Raw genomic sequence first — 23,213 nt, forward strand, 5'->3', positions numbered from 1 at the left:
GTAGGACTGCGAGGAGTGGTGAGGGTGAGGTGGTTCTTGGAGGCCTGCCTGCAACTCAATGCCTCCTCCATGTAGTGAGGAGCAATCCATCCTTTTCATACATTAAAAATTTATGAAAAAGATGGATTACTACTTACCATAAAGAAGACACACTAAGTTGCAGACAGGTACAATTAAAACACACTTACATAAAGCTTTCAGCTGCAGTCATCATCAGTAAAAGAGAAACACACACCATGATGCTGGAGTTAAAGATCATGTATGCATGAGGTGTGTTTGCTTGTGTATCTGACTGGTATGTGTTTCTCTTTCTTGGTGACGGAGGCAGTGGCCAAAAGTGTCTTTTAGTTGTGCCTGCCTGCAACTTAATGGTAGGTTGCAATCTATCTTTTTTGATGTGCCTACCGTAGGTTTCTGTTGTTTTATTTTGCCAAACAGCTTCCATATTACTGTTATTCCATCATGGGCTTCCATCCTGGACTTCATTTGCTTTTACCTCCACATTTGTTGTATATGTGGCTGCCTTGATTAAGATAGGTTCCTAAAAATTGCCACATGAAATTTTGTTTATTCAATTTGCTATTAAAATTTTATCTCATTTCTGTCATGATTGAAAATCGCTTCCAAGTGTGTTCTTTTTGTTGCTACTTGTGACATTTCTCTCAAGATGGGACACTACTGCACTTTATACAAAAGCAGTAGTACACCGTTTATTAGAGGCGAAGTATGTTCATTCGAAAGGTGAAGCTCTAACCAATAACAATTTGTTATACAGGTACATCCATCTAAGACCAGGTTTCCACTCTAGTGCTGAAACTGCGGTGTCGTCAACCAACGATATCAGTGCTCCAGCAATTAACCACTGCAAAGATGATGCGTGTCTCCACAGCATTGCAATCAGAAAGAGAAAACAGCTACACCCCCGCCAGTTGTGAGGAGTCACTGCCATGCTGCTGCTCAATAAGTGGCTGCTTAGGACAAGAGCAGCACTTCTGTTTTTGACCACTGTCACAAGAGAAGACTTACTCCCGCCTCCAGTGGAGAGTCATTGTAACATTGCGCCATCACATTCTGATCAGTCTCTATTATACAGGGACTTAGATGGTGTTAACAGAAGTGTTTGTAGTAGCTGGAGCGGACACCGAAGAGAGTGTTTTCCTATCAACGAATGATTTCACACAGCTCAGAGATTTTGACTGCTTCTCGTTTTTGGACCTCGTGACATTAAATTGCTTACATAATTTCACATGTGAACACTCAGCCACAGCCATGGAGACTGAGAATGCCTGCACAGAACACTTCACTTACTTGCACACTATTCTAATTCAAAGATAAGTCTTCTACTTGATTTAACCATTACCTGGAGCTATCTAGATGAATCTTATTTTAGAAAATATTACTGCATTTGATAAAGTTAATAAAAGTAGCAGAAGCCACTGTTTCTACTTTTCCTGCATTTGATTACCTCTTTATTGCAGAAGTCTTGCTGTTTAGCATCTCAACTCATCACAGGTTACAAACACATTGTGGAATGAGAAACAGAAACACGTTCTGTCATGTATGCGCCATTATTTGAGATCCATATCAAATTTCATTTTTGTGCCCTGAACTTTTGTAATTTACATCCTCATGCCAGTTTATATAAGCTGAGAAATGTGCAATCTCTTGGACGTTTTGGGAAATAAATCTTTTGCAGCTGCAGTTGATAACTACTTTATTTATTTGGTCAAAACTAGTTTCAAGGTTAAAGCCTCACCATTAAATGCTCATCATCATCTAACCTCAACACATTGGAGCCTAATGGATCATCAATCCAGTTAATACCCAGATACTGAGAAAATTTTTTACAATTTACAATTTCTTAATAAATTTACTAATCCACTTACCCCTTTTGGCAGTATACCAGCTTAACCTTCCATCCTTCCTCTTTATGAATATGCATATGCTTAACACAAATAAATTATACAGTGATTTGTAGATATTACTGTAATGATACTGTTTTTCAGCATTTTTACTTTTCCCCAGAATGGAGAAAATTTTCATAAGTCGTAGTGAATTGTAGGCTATTGATTTAAAAACACTTGCCAGCAGGAAATGCTAAATGCTTCATTTACATCAGGTGAAGTGTTTTATTGTGAAACTTTTTTTTATCATTTTTACAAATTAGAGAACTTCACTGGGGAATGAAATCATTCAAAACACTCGGGGACACACAGGCCTGAGTTACATGGCCTACAGTAGTATCTGGTCTCTTTCCTTACTAGGTATCCTGTAGCTTTCCCTTGTTCCCAAAAGACTTTGCATCTTCTAGCTGGGTTTGTTTTATTTTCTGTTGGTGGTAGTTTCTCAGGAAAATGATGTGCTATGAGTCTGTTTGCACTTGCAACTCCAGATGCTGAATGTGTCTCTTTATTTAGTTCCGCTCCTCCTTTCTGAACCAATTGCTTTGCTAATTTACAGATAATATTTGCTAATGCACCCTTTTTTGATATTCTGATATTGTGAACATTGTTGGCATTCACAACTGCCCTCATAAAAATATGGAAGAAAAGCTTTTCCACTATTTTATAGTCTTTTGCAGGAAGGGATAGTAACTCATCACCTGTTCTCCTCTGTCAACACCTGTTTTACACAAAGTGTAGTCTAGTACAACATCTGGCTTTACTACCTCAACATATCCACTTCTGGATTTTACACTGACATGCGAAGCAGTCATCTTATGCTGTGTTGACAACATGCGTACATCATGTTTATTTTTCCAACTTCCAATGTATTTCTTTCCCATAGTTTCTTCAAGAACTGCAGAACTTGTATAAAATCTGTCCACATATGTCACTTGTTCTTTTAAGTAAGAGGAACATAGCCTAGCAGGAGGGATTTGATAGAACTTTCAACATTTCCTTTTCCTCCAATATAAACTTCAGCATTGCACATGTAACCTGTCTGAGCATCACTTACAACAGACAGTTTTATCCAATATTTCTCTGGTTTGTCTTTCATATAAACACGGAATCCAATTCTTCCTCAAAAAGGACATACTGCTTCAACCACAGTCAGATTCTGATGATGGCTAAAAGACTTTCCTGCATCTTGCTGTGAAAAAATTCCAAATAGATCTTATTTTATGCAGACGGTCATGCCCTACTTCTTGTTTACGTATCCATAGCTCATTATTGTTCACGTCCTGAATATGGCAAAAAATCTGTCTCCTGACATTAGCTGAGAAGCAAATGATGAAGCAATCACAGGGTCTTCAGACCAATAATCCTTATGTTTAGGTTTCTTTACAACACACATATACAAAACAACTGCAAAAAATTGATATACTTCACGTATCCTCACTGCTCTCCATTTCATCCATAAAGCTTTTGGTCTGATTATGTTCTGACGGCGAAATTCAGAAATATTATCAGTAGCATATACATTTGTCTCCGACTTTACTTTTAGAAACACACTGTGATCAAAAAATTACAACAAACCATCTAGTTCTGTTGATAATGTATCAACAGGAACCTGAATTCCACTCATTTCTTCAAACAGAGGTAATCCAGGGAGTACATCAAAATGACACCAGTCATTATTCAAGTTCTGAGCCATCGTTCGAGAGTTCTTCAATCTGTGAGTTTAACAAGCTATGTCTGTTAGACATATTCACTATTTATATGTTTTTACACATGGGAAGGATGCACACAATAGCACAACATGACAGCTGACACAGAACAAAAGAACACTCAACAATATTCTGAGCATGCAGGCAGTTCACGTAACACTGGTACCATTCACAAGAGACTGGCGCATGCTATCTATCAACAATGCACTTACGACAAGGCAAACAATTAGTCTCACTACTTACAAACGTAAAACATGCATTTAAATCACAAATAAATAAGCCGGAAGTGAAGAAAATATGACGTACATCCATGGATTTTTTGGTTAAAACGTAGTGAATGTATTTAAGTACGTCCGTCAGCTTCAATGTGTTAACACTTGGAAAGAGACCACAAAACATGGGATTTAAGGGGAAAAAATTACACTAAATACATAATTTTAGCTCCATTCCCAAATTTTGTGGTCTCTTTTAAGGGAAAAAAATTACACTAAATACATAATTTTAGCTCCATTCCCAAATTTAGTGGTCTCTTTACAATTGTTAAGGCTGGACATTGGTGTTGGTGTGGATTACATAAGCTATGCCTCAAGTAATCCGATCAAGGTCAATACCCTGATGATGTCTGCTACCAACAACTTCCCAACGGCCAGTAAGAGGTGCTTTCACGCTGTCATACGGGCCTGACTGTTGACAACACAAAGAGAGAATCCAGTCACCAGGATGCTGTGCAGCTCTTCAAGTCTTGTTGTGCTGAAATCTTTATCTCACTTACACCAAACATAGGTGACCCCACAGTTTACTGCATTTCCACTGGACTACGCTTAGGATTGCTGCTCTATGGATTTGCTTGACCACTGACACTCTGGATTATCTTGTTTGTGTTCTCTTATTTATTATGACTCAGCATGGACTAGAATTGGGAACTATCAAGTGATTACTCACATTTTCTGTGCAATTCAAAATGCATTACACAACAGTGGGTGTGCTAACATAGGTAATATAATTTTGGCCTTCATTTCTCTATTACATTCAATTTTTTCAAAAGATACTGCCTTTACTTTAATTTCTCACCTGCTCTATTTCTCAGAACAAAATACACATCCTGATTTTAATTCTATCTAGTTTACATTATTTGCTGTCCTCCTAATTCACTCAATACTACAATAAAAGTAAACATTTTCTTAACTTACAGCATAGACAGCCAAGATAGCTAACTGGTTATATGGGCGGCCATTCTTTGGATTTATTTGGTGTGCTCGGATATAATACCTGCAATAAAACAAGATCTTCAGTATCTATTCTTAATAATGCTCATTAATCATATATACTGTAATATAGTAAATCAGTAATGTAATTATGAAATATGTTTCAACAGTACTCACTGTCTAGACTTCCCAAAATTTGATGTTTCATTAATTTGCTCTTTATATCGAGCTAAGTCTCCTAAATATAGGAAAATCTTCTGGGAGGCAATTAAAGCCAAGCCAATGAAACCAAGTCCTTTCGTTGATAAACTGGTAGATGCAAGAAATGAATCCAAACTAAATTTGTAAGTCTGTTCCAGCGCTAGAAGTAGTCGCTCAAAATAAGCTGTACCCTGGAAAATAATAAGAGACAATGGTATGCTGTAACACAAAAAATAAAAATATTTTACATAAAGCAGTCCCAGTGCTAGAACGCAATTAGCTCACATGTATGATGTACCATATATTTCCTTTATGAACCATATAGTGAAATAAAAGCTAAATTTCTGAACTAATCACAAAACTAATATGCACAGTACATTAAGTTGAATCACAAAACAGAAAGCTACGACTGTATGAGGACACTCCTCATCAATGCATTTCGAAGGTGTTCATAAGCTAAAGAAGTAAATAAGAAGACATTTAAAAACCTGATGAAGTACTACTTGAGAGAGGTGTTGAAACAAAGGCTAACTAAATCACACTATTTATGTCACAGGCAAAGAAGAAAACTGACTTAAATCGCATCAAGATCATAAGAAATGAAGCACTCTCTAGTACTGGACAAGTATGGAGAAAAGAGAAAAAGCTTCTTCAACAAAAGTAAACAGTACTCATACACAGACTTACAATGACAGTTCTTATATTTACTCGACTAAGACAACCCTGAATGTAAGACTCCCCCCTCCCCCCTTTTTTAACAAGTTCCTCGAGAAATTTTTGTTCTTAGTATTTTCTGATAAATCAAAATTACAAACTGTTTTACTGAGAAAGTATCTCCCTAAAAACGTTAACATTACTGTATATCCTTTTCTAGGAATCAAGACATATGCCAGCCGGCCGGTGTGGCTGAGCGGTTCTAGGCACTTCAGTCTGGAACCACCCGACCGCTACGGTCGCAGGTTCGAATCCTGCCTCGGGCATGGATGTGTGTAATGTCCTTAAGTTAGTTAGGTTTAAGTAGTTCTAAGTTCTAGGGGACTGATGACTGCAGATGTTAAGTCCCATTGTGCTCAGCCATTTGAACCAAGATATATGCCATTTATTTACTGTCTACATATAGGTCATACAAGAAGAAATGAAATAAGTAAAAAGAAATGGTTTACATTAATTTTTACCCTCACTTCCTTTCTTAAATAATTATTTTAATTTATGAGTCATACTACCAGGAATTATTACCTGGTCTGTGCTGTTCTTTAATATTAGGTTCTTAAATTCTGGGGTGAGAAGTCCCTAAAAAAAACAAGCACCAACATTTTCCTTCCATTAAGCATAGAGTCTGGTATTCCGTTCCAAACAACCTTCAACATGTAGCATCAAATGCTTTGGCCTTCATCCCTTTTCTTCACATCTAAAGATAAGCCCTGCAGACAGTTTTCAGTTTGGTATGATTTTCCTGCATTAATCATATCGGAGGATCTTCCTTTCAGTTGCTAGTGCACTTTAACATTACTTTTATAGTGGCCTTTTCATTCCCAGAATTTCTCATAAGAAGAGTTTTAATTGACTCATTGACAGTAAACCTGATGACATACCAAAATAAATAGCCATCTCAGTGCCAACAATTTGGCCTATCATACATGCGTGCCATCTTCTTAGACTGATTACATGATGCTGTGTCGCAAGTAGTGTATTGTCATATGTCGCAGGCAGTCTCTGAATAGTGTTGCTCCACATACAACACAAGCCTCACTGCCTTAATTCTCACCCACCAGACAGTATTTGCTTTGAATTCCACAATGTATGCAGTTGGAAAATAATTCATCTCCAGCCTTCATTTGGATAATTTCTCAAATAACCATCTCCACTGAGTTTCTCTTGCACGTACTGAGCAGCCTGTTGTTCCAATTCATGAAACCTTCCCTGCTGCGCACACCTAAAAGTCTGGTACGTAAAATTGGTATTCTTTAATTTATTCATCTGGTGTTATTTACCAACATTTATTTCTGTGACACTAAATTTTCTTGCTCCTTCACAATTATTTGTGGGCTCTGCTTCATGAATCACTGTTAACTTAGAAGTAGCACCATACTGACAGCTTTAAGCACTGTGAAAGGAGAACCCAGATTCGCATTTCTCAATTGAGTCATAGCTGCAATTTGCATGCACTATTGATTGGTACAGTTTGCAGTACATACAGCACTAACAACGTGTTGTTGTAGTGGTCTTCAGTCCTGAGACTGGTTTGATGCAGCTCTCCATGCTACTCTATCCTGTGCAAGCTTCTACATCTCCCAGTACCTATTGCAACCTACATCCTTCTGAATCTGCTTAGTGCATTCATCTCTTGGTCTCCCTCTACGATTTTTACCCTCCACGCTGCCCTCCAATACTAAATTGGTGAGCCCTTGATGTCTCACATGTCCTACCAACCGATCCCTTCTTCTAGTCAAGTTGTGCCACAAACTCCTCTTCTCCTCAAATCTATTCAATACCTCCTCATTAGTTATGTGATCTACTCATCTAATCTTCAGCATTCTTCTGTAGAACCTCAATTCGAAAGCTTCTATTCTCTTCTTGTCTAAACTATTTATCGTCCACATTTCACTTCCATACATGGCTACACTCCATACAAATACTTTCAGAAATGACTTCCTTGCACTTAAATCTATACACGAAGTTAATAAATTTCTCATCTTGAGAAACGCTTTCCTTGCCATTCCCAGTCTACATTTTATATCTTCTCTACTTCGACCATCATCAGTTATTTTGCTCCCCAAATAGCAAAACTCCTTTACTACTTTAAGTGTCTTATTTCCTAATCTAATTCCTTCAGCATCACCCGACTTAATTCAACTACATTCCATTATCCTTGTTTTGCTTTGGTTGATGTTCATCTTATACCCTTCTTTCAAGACACTGTCCATTCCGTTCAACTGTTCTTCCAAGTCCTTTGCTGTCTCTGACAGAATTACAATGTCATCGGCGAACCTCAAAGTTTTTATTTCTTCTCCATTGACATTAATTCCTACTCCATTTTCTTCTTTTATTTCCTTTACTGCTTGCTTAATATAGAGATTGAATAACATCGGGGTAGGCTACAACCCTGTCCCACTCCCTTCCTAACCACTGCTTCCCTTTAATGCCCCTCGACTCTTATAACTGCCATCTGGTTTGTGTACAAATTGTAAATAGCCTTTCGCTCCCAGTATTTTACCCCTGACACCTGCAGAATTTGAAAGAGAGTATTCCAGTCAACACAGTCAAAAGCTTTCTCTAAGTCTGCAAATGCTAGAAACGTAGGTTTGCCTTTCCTTAATCTATCTTCTAAGATAAGCCGTAGGGTCAGTATTGCCTCACGTGTTCCAATATTTCTATGGAATCCAAACTGATCTTCCCCAAGGTCGGCTTCCATCCATTTTTCCATTCGTCTGGAAAGAATTCATGTTAGTATTTTGCAGTCGTGGCTTATTAAGTTGATAGTTTGGTAATTTTCCCATCTGTCAACACCTACTTTCTTTGGGATAGGAATTATTATATTCTTCTTGAAGTCTGAGGGTATTTCGCCTGTCTCATACATCTTGCTCACCAGATGGTAGAGTTTTGTCAGGATTGGCTCTCCCAAGGTTGTCAGTAGTTCTAATGGAATGTTGTCTACTCCCAGGGCCTTGTCTCGACTTAGGTCTTTCAGTCCTCTGTCAAACTCTTCACGCAGTATCATATCTCCCATTTTATGTTCATCTACATCCTCTTTCATCATATTGTCGTCAAGTACATCGCCCTTATATAGACCCTCTATATACTCCTTCCACCTTTCTGCTTTCCTTTCTTTGTTTAGAACTGGGTTTCCATCTGAGCTCTTGAGATTCATACAGGTGGTTCTCTTTTCTCCAAAGGGCTCTTTAATTTTCCTGTAGGCAGTATCTATCTTGCCCCAAGTGAGATAAGCCTCTACACCCTTACATTTGTCCTCTAGCCATCTCTGCTTAGCCATTTTGCACTTCCTGGCGATCTCATTTTTAAGACGTTTGTATCCCCTTTTGCCTCTTTCATTTACTGCATTTTTATATTTTCTCCTTTCATCAATTAAATTCAATATTTCTTCTGTTACCCACGGATTTCTACTAGCTATTTCATCTGTCAAAGCTACCCATTCTACTTCTACTGCATTTCTTTCCTCCATTCCTGTCAATTATTCCCTTATGCTCTCCCTGAAACTCTGTACAACCTCTGGTTTAGTCAGTTTATCCAGGTCCCATCTCCTTAAATTCCCACATTTTTGCAGTTTCTTCAGTTTTAATCTACAGTTCATAACCAATGATTGTGGTCAGAGTCCACATCTGCCCCTAGAAATGTCTTACAACTTAAAACCTGGATCCTAAAACTCTGTCTTACCATTATATAATCTATCTGATACCTTCTAGTATCTCCATGATTATTCCATGTATACAACCTTCTTTCATGATTCTTAAACCAAGTGTTAGCTATGATTAAGTTATGCTCTGTGCACAATTCTACCAGGCGGCATCCTCTTTCATTTCTTACCCCAAATCCATATTCACCTACTATGTTTCCTTCTCTTCCTTTCCCTACTGTCGAATTCCAGCCCCCATGACTAATAAATTTTTGCCTCCCTTCACTATCTGAATAATTTATTTTATCTCATCACACATTTTATCAATTTCTTTGTCATCTGCAGAGCTAGTTGTCCTATAAACTTGTACTACTGTAGCAGGCGTGGGCTTCATGTCTATCTTGGCCACAATAATGCGTTCACTATGCTGTTTGTAGTAGGTTACCCGCTCTCCTATTTTTTTTTTTTTTTATTCATTATTAAACCTACTCCTGCATTACCCCTATTTGATTTTGTATTTATAACCCTGTATTCACCTGACCAAAAGTCTTGTTCCTCCCGCCACCGAACTTCACTAATTCCCACTATATCTAACTTTAACCTATCCATTTCCCTTTTTAAATTTTCTAACCTACTTGCCCGATTAAGGGATCTGACATTCCACGCTCCGATCCCTACAACGCCAGTTCTCTTTCTCCTGATGACGACGTCCTCTTGAGTAGTCCCCGCCCAGAGATCTGAATGGGGGACTATTTTACCTTCGGACTATTTTACCCAAGAGGACGCCATCATCATTTAACCATACAGTAAAACTGCATGCCCTCAAGAAAAATTATGGCTGTAGTTTCCCCCTGCTTTAAGCCGTTCGCAGTACCAGCACAGCAAGGCCATTTTGTTTAGTGTAACAAGGCCAGATCAGTCAATCATCTAGACTGTTGCCCCTCGCAATTACTGAAAAGGCTGCTGCCCCTCTTCAGGAACCACACGTTTGTCTAGCTCTCAACAGATACCCCTCCATTGTGGTTACACCTACGGTACGGCTATCTGTATCGCTGACAATATAAGCAAGCTGAAATGCTAAAATACTTGGTTGTCTCCAACTCCATACAGCTAAATTGGCAGAAATCATACTTTACATTAATATGGTTGCCAACCTTGACAATCAACAGTGCTGTAGAGCAGTACCAGTTATAGTACTGTCATTTAAGCGTGTTTCATTTGTTTTATCATTATTAAGTGATCTGTGCAAGTATATTTTTGTTAGGATTAATTTGTCTCCTGTAGACATTTATACTGTTGTTGAATAAAGTTTAAAAGAGAGTTGACCTTGCACTGGATAGATATACAGGGTGATTCAAGAAGATATGAAAATATTTTAATATGTTATTCTATAAGTAAAACTAAAGAAAAAAGTTCATATAAACACAGGTCCACAAATGTTTAGTTACAGAGTTACGGCTGATAAAAGATTTTGTCCGAAATTCAGCAACTTCGCTAATATGAAGCCATCGTAAAACTGTACGAGGTTAAAGTAAATCACAACTTTCATTTATTTTATTTTTATTGATCTGGTGAATTCAATAAAATATGAATTCATGTTAAACCGGAAAAATTGGAAAAATAACAAAGCTAAATGTTAAGGAAGTTGTACAGTATACATAAAATTTCACAATACAGTCACAGCAAATGTTCAAAAATGTCTCCACCGAGTTCAATGCATTTAGCCACACATGTGTGAACAGATTTTGTTGCTTGTTTCAGTTTCACAGGATTGTTCTTAATTTCACCTATTGCATTCATAATGTGAGCAAGTAATTCCTCATATGTACTGACTTTGTCCTCAAACTACGTCTTTCATCCATCCCCATACATAAAAATCCATTGGTGTTAAATCAGGCAATCTGGGTGGCCACAAACGCGTAAGACCACGACTAATCCATTTCTGGGAAAAATGTTCATTTAATTGTAGTAATGACATTGGTGAAATGTGGAGGTGCATTTGCAATTTCGTAGGAAGTGGAACATCTTCAAGCAAGCAGGGCATTTCTTCTTGAAGGAATTGTAAGTACGTCTCACCAGTTAGACGTCCTGAGAAAATGAATGGTCCAATAAAGTGTGTGTTGATTATACCACACCACACATTTATACTAAAACGGTGTTGGATATTGAGTTGCACTATTGCATGTGGGTTTTCTTCGGACCATACATCCTCGTTAAGTAAATTGTTTATACCATTTCAAGTCATCTGTGCTTCATCAGTAAATAAAATGTATTTGTGCAACTGCTAATTAGTATTTAACCAGTTGCAGAATTCCAAGTGAAGGGCAGGATCACCCATATATAAATGATACACTTTTTATTATGGTGAGGATACAGATCATTGTACTTCAGCGTACGCCATACCTTAGGGCGATTGTGTAATGCCTAATCGTTGAGAGACATGTCATGTACTAGTAGCTGGCCTACGGTGAACAGCATCCACAATATCCTCATCATCATCTTCAAAAATCGAGCGCTCGTACTGATTGTGAATGCTAGGTAGGGAACCTGTCTCCCGTAACATTTGAAATACTCCACTAATGGTTTGTGGATTCAGAATCCTCAGAGTTGGATTACACACATGATATTCATTAACAGCATCCGTAGCATTACCATCACATTTGCCATAAATAAACACAATATTGGTGTATTCCTCTGTTATGAATTTGAAAGGCATCCCTATTTCATAAATAATCTACCAACTAAAACAGTTACTATGTGTTTTCACTTAAATACACTGTTGTTGCTATATTATTTCACTGAACAATACAGAAAACTAACTCGTTTCAAGGTTTGGAAACAACAGAAGCAACTCACCAACAGTTGCCAACAATGCATAAATGTTCCTACATTCTTGATGGAAAGTAAACAAATTTACTTGTACGATAATCTTTGTTTCTCCGAATGTTCTGGAAAACTACTGCCGATACATGTCTGGGACACGTTTTATTAGATTCACCAGACCAATAACAACCAAATAAATAGAAATCCTGCCTTGCTTTAACCTTGTACAGTTTTGCAATGGTTTCATATTAGAGAAGTTGCTAAATTTCAATGTTTATATGAATTTTTTTTCTTTAGTCTTACTTGTAGAATAACATATTAAAATATTTTCATATCTTCGTGAATCACCCTGTGTATGCATAACAACAGTTCAGTTCATGATGGGCAGACCCTCCACAGTATACAATCACTGAAAAGAAATTCCTGAAGAAACAGACTTCCTGCTTAATAGGTGTAAAACACAGCATAGGGACACGATAGAGAGATGCTGAATGAAGAGCATTTGCCTGCCAAGAGAGTAACACATGAAGCCTTCAGTGATTACCATAGCAGAATACTCTTCAAAGGTCTTTCACAACTCTAAAGGACATTCTGGTCATACACATAGGCTGTTAGTGGCATCAGAGTTAAGTGTCCAGATACTTGCAGATGAAACAGGAACTGAAATTGATGGAAGCAACGAAAAGCAGAAATCCTTAACTTCATTTTCAAATGTTCCTTTACAAAGGATATTTCCCCATTTTAATTCCCGTACCTCTGAAAAGATGGATGAAACAGCTAGTAAGTGTTAGTGGTGCCCAGGAACAGCTGAAATCATTAAAACTGAGCAACGCTCAACATCCTGACCTACCAAATTCTGTACTGAATTTCTTGCAGAGTTATCCCCTGTTTAACTATTATCTACGGTGAGCTCCCTGCCACCGTTGGATAAGCAGCAGCAAGTCGTACTCTTAGCTCACTTATTTGTTTCAAACTTTAATTCTGAATTTCTTTGCGGGTTTTTGGGTACTTGCATAGTTTAATTCACAAATTTTGGGCGTATTATAGTATTTGAGAGTTGTAGCATCGCATTTTAGTATCTGACTAATGTAAATTCGCAAAGTCATCAGTCATCTGTTTTTGTTTTGAACGGCCAGTGTCAGTTGGTCACAGCCAGTGAGCTCCCTGCCGCCGGTGGATAAGCAGCAGCCAGCAGCAAGATACACTGTTAGTTCACTTATTTCTTTTATAGTTTAATTCATAATTTCTTGACGTGTTTTTGGGTACTTGCATAGTTTAATTCACAAATTTCGGGAGTATTACAGTATTTGAGAGTTGTAGCACTGCATTTTAGTACCCGTATGGTGTAAATTCGCGTAGTCGTCAGTCATCTGTTTGTTTTGAACGGCGTGTGAGATAAAAGAGAGGAAAAAAAATTGTTATGGATGGATAGGAATTGTGCCTGTTGTGTACGGATTCAGGGGGAATTGGCTACCATCTGTAAACAGCTGGAAGCTGTGTTGGCCGTGGTCGACAGGCTCCAAGTTGTTGCCCTGGGCCAGGGTGACATTGGGACACCCAAGGTGAGCGCTTTGGCACCTCTGGAACCTGTAGCGTTGCCTGGGATCTCTGATGCCACTGCACCCTCGGATTCGGACGTCCCTGCTGGTCGACACTTACCTGACGGTGACTGGCGAACCGTGGTGGGGTCGCGAATCCCTGGGCAGAAGGCGAAAGTTGGTGCTGGCGCTAGGCTGTACCCTTACGCCTCCATAACCGGTTTGAGGTACTACCCACTGCTGAAAGTACTTCTGAGACAGCAAGGGCGGCCTCGCCTGTTGTGGCAGTGGCCAGTCTTCCTGAGAGGTCCGGACAAGTGCAGAGTGGGATTTCTTGTCATTGGGAGCTCCAATGTTAGGCAGGTCAAGGAGCCCCTTAGGGATATAGCAGCTAAGAACAGGAAGAAAGCCAGAGTGCACTCCGTGTGCTTACTGGGGGGAGTCATCCAAGATGTGGAAAGGGTTCTTCTGGATGCCATGAAGGGTACAGGGTGCAGTCAACTGCAGGTGGTGGCTCATGTCGGCCCTAATGATATGTGCCGCTATAGATCAGAAGAGATTCTCTCTGGCTTCCGGTTGTTATTTGAGTTGGTGAAGACTGCCAGTCTTGCTAGCGAGACGAAGGCAGAGCTCACCATCTGCAGCATCATCGACAGGACCAACTGCGGACCTTTAGTACAGAGCTGAATGGAGGGTCTCAATCAGAGGTTCAGACGGTTGTGCGACCATGTAGGCTGCAGATTCCTCGACTTGTGCCATAGGGTGGTGGGGTTTCAGGTTCCGCTAAATAGGTCAGGTGTCCACTACACACAGGAGGCAGCTACATGGGTAGGAAGGGCTGTGTGGTGTGGACTAAGCAGTTTTTTAAGTTAGACAGTCTCGGGAAAGATGAGAAAGGGCTCCAGTCTCAAAGGGTACAGGGTAAAGAAACAACGAAAATCAACCAAGCAATAGTCAGTATTGTAGTTGTAAATTGTCGTAGCTGTGTTGGAAAAGTACCAGAGCTTCAAGCGCTGATAGAAAACACTGAAGCTGAAATTGTTATAGGAACAGAAAGCTGGATAAAGCCAAAGATAAATTCTGATGAAATTTTTACAAAGGCGCAAACCGTGTTCAGAAAGGATAGATTAAATAAAGTAGGTGGTGGTGTGTGTCTGTTGGTAGTAGTTTATCTTGTAATGAAGTTGAATTAGATAGTTCCGGTGAATTACTATGGGTAGAGGTTATATTCAACAGCCGTACCAAAATAATAATTGGCCCCTTCTACCAACCCCCGACTCAGATGATATAATAACTGAACAGTTCAAAGAAAACCTGAATCTCATTACAAATAAGTACCCCACTCATACAGTTATAATTGGTGCAGACTTCAATCTACCCTCCATTTGTTGGCGAAAACACACATTCAAAGCCGGTGGTAGACAGAAAACATCTTCCAAAATTGCACTAAATGCTTTCTCTGAGAATTACTTTGAACAATTAGTTCAAGAGCCCATACGAATTGTTAATGGTTGTGAAAACACGCTTGAACTCTTAGCCACAAATAATCCTTATTTAATAGAGAGCGTCATGACAGATACAGGGATTAGTGAACACAATACCATTGTAATGAGGCTCAAAACCATATCAACCAAAACCAGTAAAAATAAACGCAAAATACATCTATTTAAAACAGCACATTAAAATTCGCTTGATGCTTTCCTAAGAGAGTCTCCACTCCTTCCAAGCTAATTATGTAAGTGTTGACCAGATATGGCTCAAATTCAAAGATACAGTATAGACAGCAATAGACAGATTCACACCGTGTAAGTTAATAAGAGACGGGACTGATCCACGATGGTACACAAAACACGTTAGAACACTGTTGCAGAAGAAACGAAAAAAGCTTGCCAAATTTATAAGAATGCAAAATCCCCAAGACTGGCCAAGTTTCATGGAAGCTCAAAATTTAGTGCGGACGTCAATGCGAGATGCTGGTAATAGTTTCCATAGAGAAACATTTTCTCAAAATATGTTAGAAAACCCGAAGATATTTTGGCCATATGTAAAGTACACCAGTGGCAAAAAACAGTCAATACCGTCACAGCGTGATAGTGATAGAAATGTTACCGTTGATGGTGCCTCTAAAGTGCAGTTACGAAATACAGTTTTCCGTAATTCCTTCATGAAAGAAGACAAAGTTAAATATTCCAGAATTGGAAACCAGAACAGCTGTTAGTATGAGTGACATAAAAATAGGTTTCTTAGGTGTTGCGAAACAACTCAAATCACTTAAGAAAGGGAAGTCTTCCAGTCCAGATGGTATACCAATCAGGTTCCTTTCGAGTACGCAGACACAATAGCGCCTTTCTTAGCAATCATATACAACCACTCACTTGACGAAAGGTCTGTTCCTAAAGACCGGAAAGTAGCACAGGTCACACCAATATTCAAGAAAGGAAATAGGAGTAACCCATTGAATTACAGACCCATATCACTGACCTCAATTTGCAGTAGGATTTTGGAGTATATACTGTACTCGAACATTATGAATCACCTTTAAGAAAATGATTTATTGATACATAACCGACAAGGATTCAGAAAATATTGTTCTTGTGGAACACAGCTAGCTCTTTACTCCCATGAAGTAATGAGTGCTGTCAACAAGGGATCTCAGATCGATTCCAGATTCCTAGATTTCCAGAAGGCTTTTGATACCGTTCCTCACAAGTGACTATTAATCAAACTGCATGCATATGGAGTATCGTCTCAGTTGTGTGACTGGATTTGTGATTTCCTCTCAGAGAGCCACAGTTCGTAGTGATAGACAGTAAATCAGAGTAGAACAGAAGTGACATCTGGCATTCTGAAAGGTAGTGTCATAGGCCCTCTGCTGTTCCTGATTTATATAAATGATCTAGGTGATAATCTGAGCAGCCCCTTTAGATTGTTTGCAGATGAAGCTGTTATTTACCATCTAGTAAAATCATCAGATGATCAATTCCAATTAAAAAATGCTCTAGAGAGAATTTCTGTATGGTACAAGAAGTGGCAACTGGCACTAAACAAAGAAAAGTGCGAGGTCATCCACATGGATACTAAAAGAAATCCGATAAATTTTGGGTATACGATAAATCGCACAAATCTAAGAGCTGTCATTTCGACTAAATACTTAGAAATTATAATTACGAGCAACTTACACTGGATAGACCACACAGATAATATTGTGGGGAAGGTGAAACGAAGATTGCGCTTTGTTGGCCGAACACTTAGAAGATGCGACAAACCCACTAAAGAGACAGCCTACATTACACTTGTCCGTCCTCTGCTGGAATATTGCTGCGTGTTGTGGGATCCTCACCAGGTAGGATTGACGTAGGACATCGAAAAAGTGCAAAGAAGGGCATTTCGTTTTGTGTTATCGTGCAATAGGGGTGAGAGTGTCACTGATATGATACACGAGTTAGGGTGGCAGTCACTGAAACAAAGGCACTTTTCTTTGCAGCGAGATCTATTTACGAAATTTCAATCACCAACTTTCTCTTCCAAATGGGAAAATATTTCGTTGACACCCACCTGCGTAGGGAGAAATGATCATCGTAATAAAATAAGAGAAATCAGAGCTCGAACGGAAAGAATTAGGTGTTCCTTTTTCCCATGCACCATTCGAGAGTGGAATGGTAGAGAAGTAATATAAAAATTGTTCAATGAACCCTCTGCCAGGCACTTAAGAGTGAATTGCAGAGTAACCATGTAGATGCAGAACCATGTAGGTGTACTGCAGATTCCTCAAACAAAAAACTGTGCCCAGCAGTTGGAAGGAAGCACAGGTCACACTTGGCTATAACAGTTGCAGAAGGGATTTACAAAACTACTGTCCAATATCTTTAACATCCATTTACTGTAGAATTTTGCAACATATTCGGAGCTCAAACATAATGAAGTATATAGAGTGGAATGACATACTGAAAGACACAGATCAAGGCTGTCAGGTAATTGCAGTATTCCTAGACTTCCAAAAAGCATTTGACTCAGTATTACAGCTATGCTTGCTATTCAAAGTACAATCATACAGGGTATCATGTAAAACTTGTGTATGGATCTTTGGTTTTTTAGTAGGGAGGACACAGCATGTTATCTTGAACAATGAGTCTTCATCAGATGTTGAAGCAACTTCAAGTTTGCCTCTGGGGAAGCGCACTGGAAACCCTGCTGTTCGTGTTGTATATTAACGACTTCGCAGACAATATTATAAGTAACCTAAGGCTTTCCTTTTTACAGGTGATGCAGTTATCTGTAACAAAGTACTGTCTGAAAGAAGCTGCATAAATAGCCAGTCAAATCTTGAAAAAAAAAAAATCAAAGTGGTGCAAAGACTGGCAACTTGCTGTAAATGTTCAAAAATGTAAAATTGCACACTCGACAAAATGAAAAAAACACTATAACAACGAGCCACTGTTGGACTCAGTCAACACAAGCAAATACCTAGGTGTAATACTTAGTAGTGACATGAAGTCGAATGATCACTTAGGCTCAGTTGTGAGTAAAGCAGGTGATAGACTTCAGTTTATTAGTAGAATACTGGGGAAGTGCAATCAGTCTACAAAGGAGATTGGTTACAAATTACTTGTGCGACCATTCTAGAATATTGCTCAAATGTGTGGAACCTGTCCCAAATAGGACTCTCAGGAGATACTGAACAGATACAAAGATGGGCAGCACAAATGGCCACAGGTTTGTTTGAACCATGGGAGAGTGACACAAAGATACTGAAAGAACTGAGCTGGCAGATACTTGAAGATAGACACAAACAATCCCATGAAAACCTACTTATGAAGTTTCTAGAACCAACTTCAACCCTGTGTCGCATAGCATCCACTATAGTGGACAACTGTTACTGGTCACTTCTTAAGCATTCTCAGTCAGTCCTGAGGCCACAAATGCACACAGTCCACCGCAGTGTGCACTTGCTGCTGGTGTTGTGTCCTGCACGCATTTGCAGCCACCTGACTGAAAAGACCAGAAAAGCCATCGTTAAAAGCTGTTCATTGCATTGAAAATCACATCATGCACCACAGAGTTGAGTGATGAATCTATGAATTTATTACAACCTCCTACATATAGCTCCAATACGCGTCATGGAGATAAGATTGGAGACATTACGACACGCACAAGGGCATTTAAGCAATCATTCTTCCCACAGTCCACATGTTAATGGAATGGAAGAAAAGACTAATAATTGGTACAATGGGACATACCCATGCACTTCACAGTGGTTTTCAGTGCAAAGTTGTAGGTGTAGATGTAGATGTAAATGTAGATTTATGCAATTTTAAAGTCAGTTCAATTCCAACTACAATTTAGTTAAGGCAATATGGAGTTTAAACGTAGTAGATGTTCATAAAAGCCAAGATATGCATTGTACATTCCAAAGGTTGGTTCCATGACGAAATTTGCTTCCCAATCACTACTCCACTCCTCACATTCCTCCTAGTGCTCAGCCAAATCGTGCTAGCGTTCCCCTTCCCAACATCTCAAATTCTTCCAATTAAATCTGTGCATAACCTCAACTGCCAAAGCTTTACCCGCAAATGAAAGGCAACCCTGTAGTTTTTGGATGACTAACTGGGGAAAATACATTGTTTTTTAGCTGAGTAAATATGGTAATATACTCTAACTAAAAGAGGAGAAATGAAAGAATAAAATAATTTTACTCCATGAAAAAAATGTGCAGGACTTTTACAATGATTCAAGATATTTGAAATTTAGTTCTTCATAGTTTTGGAAACATTGATTACTGAAATTTGGAATGCTTTCCACTCACCTCTTCAATTATGTTCAACATCAGATGTTTATATTTCTCTTTGTTGTCTGGATCTTCAAGCATTTTTTTGCGCAGGAGCTCAATTATGTTGTAGAAAGTTATCTTCCACATATGTTGCTCAACATTTTCAGTCTGGCAGAACTTTATGTCTGTCTCCAACAATGTTTTCAAGCTCTTCTGCAGAAAATGCCTTTAAAAAGAATAGTAATTTTTACACAGAGAATGATCACTAAGTTGATCTGTGCCAAAGTTGATACATACACTCCTGGAAATGGAAAAAAGAACACATTGACACCGGTGTGTCAGACCCACCATACTTGCTCCGGACACTGCGAGAGGGCTGTACAAGCAATGATCACACGCACGGCACACCAGACACACCAGGAACCGCGGTGTTGGCCGTCGAATGGCGCTAGCTGCGCAGCATTTGTGCACCGCCGCCGTCAGTGTCAGCCAGTTTGCCGTGGCATACGGAGCTCCATCGCAGTCTTTAACACTGGTAGTATGCCGCGACAGCGTGGACGTGAACCGTATGTGCAGTTGACGGACTTTGAGCGAGGGCGTATAGTGGGCATGCGGGAGGCCGGGTGGACGTACCGCCGAATTGCTCAACACGTGGGGCGTGAGGTCTCCACAGTACATCGATGTTGTCGCCAGTGGTCGGCGGAAGGTGCACGTGCCCGTCGACCTGGGACCGGACCGCAGCGACGCACGGATGCACGCCAAGACCGTAGGATCCTACGCAGTGCCGTAGGGGACCGCACCGCCACTTCCCAGCAAATTAGGGACACTGTTGCTCCTGGGGTATCGGCGAGGACCATTCGCAACCGTCTCCATGAAGCTGGGCTACGGTCCCGCACACCGTTAGGCCGTCTTCCGCTCACGCCCCAACATCGTGCAGCCCGCCTCCAGTGGTGTCGCGACAGGCGTGAATGGAGGGACGAATGGAGACGTGTCGTCTTCAGCGATGAGAGTCGCTTCTGCCTTGGTGCCAATGATGGTCGTATGCGTGTTTGGCGCCGTGCAGGTGAGCGCCACAATCAGGACTGCATACGACCGAGGCACACAGGGCCAACACCCGGCATCATGGTGTGGGGAGCGATCTCCTACACTGGCCGTACACCACTGGTGATCGTCGAGGGGACACTGAATAGTGCACGGTACATCCAAACCGTCATCGAACCCATCGTTCTACCATTCCTAGACCGGCAAGGGAACTTGCTGTTCCAACAGGACAATGCACGTCCGCATGTATCCCGTGCCACCCAACGTGCTCTAGAAGGTGTAAGTCAACTACCCTGGCCAGCAAGATCTCCGGATCTGTCCCCCATTGAGCATGTCTGGGACTGGATGAAGCGTCGTCTCACGCGGTCTGCACATCCAGCACGAACGCTGGTCCAACTGAGGCGCCAGGTGGAAATGGCATGGCAAGCCGTTCCACAGGACTACATCCAGCATCTCTACGATCGTCTCCATGGGAGAATAACAGCCTGCATTGCTGCGAAAGGTGGATATACACTGTACTAGTGCCGACATTGTGCATGCTCTGTTGCCTGTGTCTATGTGCCTGTGGTTCTGTCAGTGTGATCATGTGATGTATCTGACCCCAGGAATGTGTCAATAAAGTTTCCCCTTCCTGGGACAATGAATTCACGGTGTTCTTATTTCAATTTCCAGGAGTGTATATCCCTTACTGTCAGGCAAAAGCTGCTGTGAGGGTAAGAACAATTTATCTATCACATTTTATGAGATATGATGTCACAAATGATGAATTGCATGAATAACTAATGCATGAAGCTTAAATTTATTACTTCTGTGCTATTAACTCTATCCACAGTAAATTTGCAAATACCACCCACACAATGCAACTAAATGCACCTATAGAATTATATTATGGCACCACACACAATCCAGGAAATACAATGTCGTAACACTGAGATGTGTGAAAAAATGCCACATCAGCATGAAGTTTTAATACATTTATTCCTTACTACTAAGACACTCGTAGAGTCAAGGCAACTTGAGGAAATACCTGGAAATAAAATGTTTGAAGTGTTACACTACAACTGAAGTTAATTTTTTTATAGTACAAAATTTGCAAAATGAATACCTGGGCAATGCAGGGTCTGTCAGCCAATTATTTTACAAACGGGAAAATTCAGTTCACAAAACTTTTAAAATTAAACAGACACAAAAAGCTTGATCAGCAGTTAACTTCAAGAGTTACAACTTCCAGTGTTGTCAAGAGAAACACACAAAAATAAAACATAACATTTCCTTCTTCATACACGAAATGTAAATTGGTTGAGGGAAGCTGAACGAGACAGAGATTTTGTTCAAAAACCAAGCTACAACCAACCTTCCCAGTTAGAAGAGGAAAGGAGGCCTCATTTTTGTCCAATACAACATGGGTCCATATAGTCAGGATTTTAAGCGTTGTCCCTGCCTCCCCCTACCCCACCCTCTTCTGCCACAGCCGCCGAACAATTGTTATTCCACCTCCTACCTCCCTCTCTCCAGAACAGGAAATTACTGTCTGAAAAGGTAACAGAGCTGTGATGTATTTATATGCTTTTCTATAAGCAATACTGGGTATTGTACTTCATAAAGGTTCATACTGACCAACACTTGTCTCAAAGATTAATAAATTAAAACCTTAAATTACAAAATAAGCCTGATCAACATATACAATAAAAGTGTGCTGTGTCTGTGCATGCCACCAAAACTTTGCAAGCGAACTTCACAGCCTCATGGGGATTATAAGGGAGGTCCATCCATAAGGTTTTGTCTACAAACTTCAGGGGTTAGTTATCAAGAAAAGGGCATCTAAAGAGGACGTCTGTTCCTGGACGACATGTTAAATGTAGACGTGGTTTCCCCGTGCATGCCGCTTAACTCCACCACACCTCCTGCAGCCCAATCGTTGATATATGGTACAATAGCCCTCCATCCCCCTATCTACGAATGTGGTTTGGTTTGGAACTGCAATGGTTGGGTTCAAAGACATGGGTGTTTAAAGAGAGCACCACACCAGAGGTCTCCTTTGAGATGGTGAAGCAAAGGTCTCCTTTGAGAAGACGGTGAAGCAGCTTGGAATCGAGTGCTGAAGTGCCTGAGACTGGCTAAAATGTTCCTTCAAGAATGTTGTAGAAAATTTTGAAATGTTATGAAAGCTACCAGAAGATTCAAAAAAGTTCTAGATCTCCAAGGTAACCTGGAAATAATGGGAGATGTACGAGGTGTGGCTAGAAAAAAACCGGACTAGTACTGGTGAAACAATAAAACGAATGCAGTAAGGCTGAAAGTCGCGTGGCCTGTCACATGACTCTCGCTCCGCCTACTGCTCGAGTTTCATCTGCCTCCTGCACTCAGTCTGCCCGTGGCGTCTGTTTTAAGTAGTTGACGTTTTGTCTGTGCGTCGGAAAATGTTGAGTGTACAGAAAGAACAGCGAGTTAACATCAAATTTTGTTTCAAACTAGGAAAATCTGCAAGTGAAACGTTTATAATGTTACAACAAGTGTATGGCGATGATTTTTTATCGCGAACATAAGTGTTTGAGTGGTTTAAACGATTTAAAGATGGCCGCGAAGACACCAGTGATGACACTCGCACTGGCAGACCATTGTCAGCAAAAACTGATGCAAACATTGAAAAAAAATCGGTAAACTTGTTCGACAAGAT

General features: G+C 40.0%; 1 protein-coding gene across 1 annotated transcript in view; it reads right to left on the minus strand.

The window, feature by feature from the left end:
- The window catches only part of LOC124602110 (telomerase-binding protein EST1A), a 338,716-nt gene that overhangs the window by 184,712 nt on the left and 130,791 nt on the right, over nucleotides 1–23,213 (minus strand). The window contains exons 8-10 of the mRNA XM_047136296.1: nucleotides 19,532–19,721; nucleotides 4,993–5,207; nucleotides 4,801–4,879 (exon numbers count right to left, since the gene is read on the minus strand). Coding sequence (XP_046992252.1) covers nucleotides 4,801–4,879; nucleotides 4,993–5,207; nucleotides 19,532–19,721 — 484 coding nt within the window. The remainder of the gene's footprint in view (nucleotides 1–4,800; nucleotides 4,880–4,992; nucleotides 5,208–19,531; nucleotides 19,722–23,213) is intronic.

The sequence above is a fragment of the Schistocerca americana genome, chromosome 1 (genome assembly GCF_021461395.2).
Source record: "Schistocerca americana isolate TAMUIC-IGC-003095 chromosome 1, iqSchAmer2.1, whole genome shotgun sequence".
Lineage (NCBI taxonomy): Eukaryota > Metazoa > Arthropoda > Insecta > Orthoptera > Acrididae > Schistocerca > Schistocerca americana.